Below are 8,481 nucleotides of genomic sequence, written 5' to 3' on the forward strand. Positions count from 1 at the left end.
CACCACTTTCTCCAGCACCTTGCCCAAGATTGGAATATTAGTGACTTGCCAATAATTATTAAGGATGGTGGGATCCAGAGAGGCATCTTTTGTTGGTAACAGCCTCACCACTGCCTTCGTTAGACAGGATGGAAATCTCCCTTGCTGCAGTGAGGCATTCACCTCCTTCAGTTTCAATGCTATTAGAAAAATTTATATATCATTATAAATATATAGGCTCACTTTTTTCCTTTTTTTTCCTTTTGTTCTTCTCCTTCTTTTCTTTTGTAGTTTTTAATGTATTAAAATTCAATAAAATATAATATAAAAAAATAAAAATGAATGCTTTTATGAAGATGTGCTGAGTGGGGGGGGGGGGGGGAGGAAAGGAAGAAGGGTAAAAGTGCCTCTGCAGACAGGACTAACTTGTGATACACAGGAAAAGTGCTTTAAAGGTTATCACTTCCACCTATTTCCAAACAAACCTTGACTGCGGGCTGTGCAGGCTGCCAATATGCAGTGGTACCAGAAAGCAGGTGAAGATCTGAATTAGGAGTAAGTAGCAAGCTTACTATTTCCTTTCAGTCTGCAGGGTAGGAAATGGGAGAGGTAATTTTGTAAGAAAAACACATCAGGATCTTTTAAACCGATGGAGAGAAACCCTTATCATTGGGCAGCACCTTTTGGTTCAATGACTCACCTAAGGGTTAAAGCAGTGTTTAAAAGTTTAAAACTTAAATGGTTCTCAATTTCTGTTTTTGTTTTCTTTGTGGGGAAGGTGTGCAACCTGTCCTCAGAGTAACACATTGCTCTCAGCAGAAAAATACATTTTTGCATACATTTTGGGCGTACTGCAAAAATGGCTTTGGGGTGCCAAATATAGCCCACAGGCAACACTTTGTCCACCCCTGATAAAGAGTAAATTCCATTGAACAATATATACCAACACGTTTTTGAAACATCTTGTGTAGTTCAGCTTGGATCACTACAATTAAATAGGGAAAAATGCAGTTATAGGAAAGCCAGACATGTCTTATTCATTGCATTTATGCAAAATTCTCAGAAATCAAAATGAACTTTTTAAGTTTCACTGCAAGTTCATCCATAAGTCCTGTACAGTAAGAGGTTGGTGAACTTTACACATAAATGAGATGGCAATGTCCTAAAATAAAAATGAAATTTTACTGAGAACAAATTAAAAATATTTAAAAGAGAAGGTGACGAAGAAGCCACTATGAGGGGAAAGCGTATTACTTATTTTGTGCTGCCACCTAGCAACATTTTCAAGAATAATATCATCAACTTCATGCATACCATTTGATATTTCACCCATGGATGTCAGCCAATATAAAATATCCATCTCTACTCAGAGATAAATCCTACTGAATTTAATGGGGCTTGCTCATTAAAGGGAAGTACCAGAAGAAATGTGCAGTCTACTTTCCAGCTTTTTACATTTTGGAGATGGTCTGGAGATGGCATTCAGAGAAATAACGAGTACTACCTCCTTACCAAACAGGAGGCAAACAATTTGTGCACCTCAGAGGGCTACAGAAAGTGGGGATGCTGCCATATTGGTTTCTAACAATAATTTAAAGTATTATTGAAGATGGACCAAGTTCTCATTCTCAACTTGCATATATTTCTTAAAACATTTGTAGGAAATTCTCCCTCAATTATGTCTTATGTTATAAAATGCTACTATGTTCCTCATTATTCTTAATCTTTCTTGAGCTTTCCCGATCCTTTCCTGGTTCTGACACAGAACACAGGGATTCATCCTGTGTTAGATGGGATTTCACTTCCCATGAAAACACAGGGTCACCATCTGGGGGTACTCCTTGCTTCAGCTCTGACCCAGAAGGCCCAGGATTTGACAGTGACAGGAGCGCTTTTGCACAGTTATAAGTAGTGCTCCAACTGCACTCTTTCCTGGAGAAGTCGAATCTGGCCACAGTGCTACATTCCTTGGTTACATCCCATTTGGATTACTGCTACTTTAGAGGTAATAAATACTATTACTTTAGAGGTAATAAAATCTTAAAAAGAAATAAACAAAGAAACTTGACTTTCTCTCTGTATGTGTGTGTCTGTCTACATGAAAGACTTTTAAATAAACACCTTTTCAATCCTCCATGTACATTAATTTGTGCTCACCATACTTCTACTTCACTTCCCTTTTAGTGACCAGGGGTGGGGTGGGAGGTTGGAGTGTGTAGCCAGGCTGCATCTAGCTGCACAAAGATCACAACTTTTTCTTGGACCTCCCAGAGTTCCTCCAGATATCTGGGAGGATGATGCTCTCTTTGGGAAGTGTGTCCTAGTTGCTTTCTGGTAAGTTGTGCAAAAAAGGTTTTCATATCTCCTTCCACAGACTGTAAAAGGATACACTAAGGCATATTACCAACAGGAACCCTTCCTTTATATCCAAATATAGTCTTAGCCTAAACTAAGATGCATGTGTTTCGATAGAACAGTGTGCAGCACCTGCAGTTTCTCTATAGTATAAAATATATTTACAATTTGAAGCTCTAATATTTTTAAATGTCATAATTTCACACCAAACAGTTTAATTCCATCTGATAACTAAATTATCAATAAAATATTTTATGTTGCTAAAACTATCGCTATAAAATTTAGGTTTGATCCATTCCCCCTTCCACCAATTTGTTTTCATAATTCTTTCCTTTAAAGGGAGAAGGAATCTTGTGAAGATATAGTTTATAGTTTAAAATTTGGCAGAATTAGAGAAGAGAAATGTAATAACAAGATGAAAAGAAAAGGACAAATATAGGGGGAACTATATAATAGTCTCCAAAGATGGAAACATTTAGAAGCAAGAAAGTCTTGTGAAACTGTTTTGTGTGTTGTTGTTTTGTTTGTTTTCTCTTTCTTGTTTTTCACTGTCTTAAGATGTCTTATATCTGTGTTGTTTGTCCGTCTTTTTGACTAAATGTCATGTCACCTTTTTTAAAAAAATTATCACTATTATTATCACGGTTATTCCTTCTTTTTCTTTTTTAATTAAAAGCAAAATGAATGTTGATAAGATATGAAGAAATATATGGAATATAAAGGGATAAAAGACATATTTGATAATGATATACTGTACTTCAAAATGATGATCTGTTATTCTTTTGCAGGGTTTTTGTTTAGTTTTTTGCTTTGTTAGTTGTTATATTCTTGTATATTTGTCTGTTAAAAAAATAAAAATATTAAAAAGGTGGGGGGAGAAATCTCCAATGGCTTCAAAATGTTTGGAAATGTTATATCTCTTTGTGGTATACAGTATATATATATATATATATATATATATATATATATATATAGGTTTCTCTATTATACATTCACAAGATCAGCCTGTGCAGTACAAATGTGAACACAAACATATACACTATGTATGGCATCCTGTTGGTTAGCCCTGAGTAAATCCATTCAATCATATGCTGAATGCTGAGTCAACACATAAGTAAATCTCACTGATTCAATGGGTCTAGTCCAGTCAAAACTAGCAATAGGATTTAGGCCTATGTGTGTCTGTATTAGACATATATTTATATACACACCTGTTTTATGTAATCATATAAAACTGTATATAACCATTGTACACATGCACAATATAACAAAGTGTTTAATACAACCTTAAAGATTAATATGGTATCATGGTGTAAGATTTTATCGAGTCCACTTCAACAATCCTCAGCCCATGAAAGTTCATGTCATGATAAATATATTAGTGTTGGTTTTGTTAGACCTGATTAAATTAGTGTTATGTGTCTTCGGGGCAACTCTGATTTACTGTGGCTTTATCATAAGGTTTTCTAGGCAAGATTTATTCAGAGGTGGTTTGCCATTGCATTCCTCCAAATATAGCCTACAGCATCTACTATGTTCAGCTGGTATCTCTTCCAATTACTAACCAGACCTGACTCTTACTTAGCTTCTAATGTTCAAAACACACTGCAGAAATAATCCAGTTTGAGACTGCTTTAACTGCCCCGACTTAAAATTAGGTATTTCTAGGACCTGTAGTCTTGTGAGACATTTAGCCTTCTCTGTCAGAGAGCTCAGGTTCCACAATAAACTACAGTTCCCAGGATTCCCTAGCACTGAGCCAGGGCATTTAAAACAATATCAAACTTGATTATTTCTGCAGTGTGTTTTGGACCTACGTTCAGGAAAACTGTTATATAATGAGGCATATAGCTTGCACATAGGAAGCCATTTCTGTACTCTATATTTCTTTGATAATAGTAAGGCTGCTACACTTCTAGTCCATTGAAGATAAGGCTAGGACCCAGCAGTAGGTCCTAACTGACCAGATGTATAGTCCCAAGCAGAACATACTAACTCAAGTCACCAACTGATTCACTACTTTGGCTCTACTCAAATTGTGACCACCAACTGAATTTAAACCTTGGGCTTTACACTGACTTGGGAAGTCTTTCCAGGGTCTAAGAAAGGTGGTCGTCCCTGGAGAAGTTAAAGACTGAAAGTGAACTCCTTTCTACTCAAAAAACATGTTAAGAAATGTTACCTTTATTGAACTATAGATCCTTAAAAAACTTCAGACATCATGGCCAATGCTGACTGCGGGTGCATCAACACTGTAGAAATAATGCCGTTTGACATCACTTGACACCATGGCTCCATCCTATAGAATCCGGGGGATTTTTAGTTTTGGCAGGCAGGTTGTTGTTAATTTGTGTCTCCAACATGTTTCCAACTTATCACGACACTATGGTGACCCTACTATGGGGTTTTCCTGCCAAGATTTCTTCAGAAGAGGTTTTGCCATTGCCTACCCCTGAGGCTGAGAGCATGTGACTTCATCAAGGACACCCAGTGGGTCTCACTCAACTTTGAATTGAACCTTAGTCTCCAGAGTCGCAGTCCAATGCTCAGACCACTAGGCCACACCGGCTCTCACTCAGCTTTGGTTTAAAACAGAAGGCCCCCACCTCACCCATGTGAATATGATGTAGCTCAGAGCACACTGTTGCTGCTGCTACTGCTCTGTGCCTTCAAGTCATATCTGATTTATGGCCAACTTATAATGAGATTTTCTTGGCAAGATTTCTTCAGAAGAGATTTTGCCATTTCCTTTCCCTGAGGCTGAGAGAGTGCGACTTGCCCAAGGTCACCCGGCGGGTTTCATGATGAGCCTGGAATTGAACTCTGGTCTTTAGTCCAACATCCAAACCACTATTCCATCCTGTCTCTCACCATTACTCTTTGGCAGAGAAGGCTAAAGACCTTGTAAAACTACAAATCCTAGTATCCCATCAGGCTGGAAATACAGCACTTACAAGTGGTGTCAAACTGCATTATGTGTATCGTGTCGATGCTGCCTCGAACTTCCCAAGGTCTAAGGTCCAAAACACACTGTGGAAATAATCCAGTTTGTGACGGCCTTGACTCAAATGCTAGGGAACCCTGGGAACTGCAGTTTATTGTGACCCCAGAGCTCTCTCTTTGGAAGAGAAGGCTCAATGTCTCACAAACACTGCAAATCCCAACATTCCCTATCATTCATTGAGCCAGGGCAGTTAAAGCAGCTGCAAACTGGATTATTCCTGCAGTGTGTTTTGGACCCCCAGCCCCCATCTCAGAGCCTTTAAACCAGTGGGCCCCAAACTGTGCTCTTTATTAAGCTCTGGAGTCAAAATTAAGGGAATTTTGGACTTCAACTCCCAGAATCCCAGGCTGCTGGCCAACGTGGCTGAGGATTCTGGGAGCTGAAGTCAAAGTCTCTTAATGGGGACCACTGCTGAACCCTTGATATTATAACAGTGGTCCCCAAACTGTGCTCTTTAAGGAATTTTGGGCTTCAGCTCCCAGAATCCCAGGCTACTGGCTAACATGGCTGAGGCTTCTGGGAGTTGGAGTCCAAAAGCTCTTAGAGCACAGTATTAGGGAACCACTCCTTTAAACCAAGCCTGAGGGAGGGAGAGAGGGAGAGCCAAGGCCCTCTCCAAGGCTCCTTCCCTACCTAGCTGCCTGCCATCCTAAGCCAGAGTGCCCAGGAGTCCTCCTTTTCCAGGACACGTCCTCCATCTCAACCTCCTGTCCAGGAAGAATTCCAAAAGGCCCTCCATTTTGAGCAGGACTAAGAAGTATGGATTTATATGAGTGCTTTTAGCTTTTATATGCTGCAACTGTCCTCCATTCTGCGTCCTCCTTGGCGATGAGGACACCTCTGGCCGCCTTGAACTGCCTCCAAAGCAGCAGAGATAACTCACCTCATTGTTGAGGTTCAGAACGTCCGCCATTTTCTCTCAGAGAGCTCCTTTGCGCATGCGCAGTGGGGCGGCCAAGGGATGGTCCGTTTGGGCTAGCCCTCGCAGCCAGGGATCCCCCATGCTTCCCAAAGCAAACGAAAGAACGCGCATGCGCCGCTCGCTCCTCATCGGCGCTCTACTTCCGGCGGACGCTCTAGCTCGCACTCTATGATACAATTCCTGGTAGCTCTAGCTCGCACTCTATGGCAGTGGAGGACCAACCCATAAGAGTTCATATAATAGGACCAGCAAAAGAGAGCAAAGCTCTTGAGGGATGAGGGAACTGGCGAGGATTAAGGGACACTGGGCTCTTTTATGGCCAGCAAATAGTAGGCTGAAACCCTGATCTGAAAGTGAGTAAGTTGGAGTTTTTTGAGTAAGGTCACCCACTGGAGGGAGGCAAAGGCAGCCCTTTCCCCCCTGAACTAATCTGCCCAAGAAAGCCCTTTAACTGGTTCTCTCCTTGGCTGCATCTGTTTTTATTTTATCTGTTTGTTGTATTTTATTGATGTTGTAAGCCGCCTCAATCCAGTAGGAGAGGTGTGATAAAATATATATGTTATACACTCATCCCTCCATATTTGGGGATTTGATTATTCATGGATTTTATTAATATGTTCTCTCTGGGAATATCTAGGTCCTCCAGTGCAACTCTATGGTCAATTTTAACTAAAAGTTTCACTGAAGGACCTAGAGATTCCTAGAGAGACTACTAGGCATTTGTACTCCTCCAGTGCAGTTCTATGGTCAGTGTCTGTTGGACATTGACCACAGAGTTCTCCTGGAGGACCTAGAGATTCCTAGAGAGGTGTCCTCTCAGGTTAAAAACATAGTGTTTTTGATATGTGCGGTTTTTCCATATTCTCGCAGGGGCCTTGTTCCCCTAACCCTAGCAAATATGGAGGGACAAGTGTATATCTGCATTGCTGAGTTAACTCAGTTTGCCACCGCTTTTAACTGTTGTGGCTCCATGCTATGGCATTCTGGGATTTGTAGTTTTGTGAGACCTTTGTAGCCTTCTCTGTCAGTGCCACAGCAAACTACAGATCCCAGGATTCCAGAGGATGGAGGAGTGGCAGTCAAACCGGTGTCAAAGTGCTTTAATTCTGCGGTGCAGATGCAGTCACGATCCTACTTTGGTCACGCCTAGGGTTGCCATAACTGAGGAGCTCCGAACCGGGACAAATGTAGGACAAGGCTTAAAAATGTAGGACCTTTTTTTTTAAGGTCCTACATTTTAAAACCTTGTCCTCCTCCTCCTCCCCGGCTTGGGAGGAAGCCTCAGCCTCCTCTCAGGCCGGGAAGGATGCAAGGGCTGCTCCTCATCGCGGCGATCACCGCGGTGGGAAGCAGCCTCCTCCCGGCCCCCACTCCCTTTCCCGGCCTCGGTAGAGGCTTGGGCCTCCATAGGGGCCGGGAAGGAGGGAGGAAAGCGCCCGCGATCGCAGGCGGCCCCCACTCCCTTTCCCAGCCTCTGTGGAGGCTTGGGCCTCCATAGGGGCCGGGAAGGAGGGAGGAGAGCGCCCTCGCTCGGCGCGATCGCGGGCGGCCCCCACTCCCTTTCCCGGCCTCTGTGGAGGCTTGGGCCTCCATAGGGGCCGGGAAGGAGGGAGGAGAGCGCCCGCGATCGCCGCGATCACGGGCGGCCCCCACACCCTTTCCCGGCCTCTGTGGAGGCCCAAGCCTCCACAGAGGCTGGGAAGGAGGGAGCAGAGCCAGGCTGCCTCCCTCGCCGGCGGAGGAGGCCAAGCAGGGAACGGAGGCGAGACTCCTTTCCCTGCCTGGTGTCCGTCGCGTGAGTGGTGTGTGTCCCGGGGGCGGGGCCAAACCGGGGCGGGACCGTGCGGACCTGCCCCAAACCGGGAAAGTCCCGCCCCCTGGCAGGATATGGCAAGCCTACTCACGCCCCACCTGGAATATTGTGTCCAGTTCTGGGCACCACAGTTCAAAAATGGATGTTGAGAAACTGGAGCATCTCCAAAGGAGGATGACTAAAATGGTGAAGGGTCTGGAAACCATGCCCTATGGGGAACGACTTAGGGAGCTGGTTATGTTTAGTATGGAGAAGAGAAGGTTAAGAGGTGATATGAGATAGCCCTGTTTAAATATTTGAAAGGATGTCATATTGAGGAGGGAGCAGGCTTGTTTTCTGCTGCTCCAGAGAACAGGACCCGGAACAATGGATGCAAGCTCCAGGAAAAGAGATTCCACCTCAACATTA

The 8,481-nt window shown here is 43.1% G+C and overlaps 1 protein-coding gene across 2 annotated transcripts in view; it reads right to left on the minus strand.

Annotated features, from left to right (window-relative positions):
- Window positions 1-6,321, minus strand: part of SRFBP1 (serum response factor binding protein 1) — a 68,041-nt gene extending 61,720 nt beyond the window's left edge. For both annotated transcript variants that reach the window (XM_089491764.1, XM_089491753.1), the window contains exon 1: window positions 6,222-6,321. In XM_089491764.1, the coding sequence (XP_089347890.1) occupies window positions 6,222-6,251 (30 nt within the window). In that variant the 5' untranslated portion in view covers window positions 6,252-6,321. The remainder of the gene's footprint in view (window positions 1-6,221) is intronic.
- Window positions 6,322-8,481: the final 2,160 nt, after the last annotated feature.

The sequence above is a fragment of the Sceloporus occidentalis genome, unplaced genomic scaffold (assembly GCF_023333645.1).
Source record: "Sceloporus occidentalis isolate IW3139 unplaced genomic scaffold, rSceOcc1.0.p SCAF_1, whole genome shotgun sequence".
Lineage (NCBI taxonomy): Eukaryota > Metazoa > Chordata > Lepidosauria > Squamata > Phrynosomatidae > Sceloporus > Sceloporus occidentalis.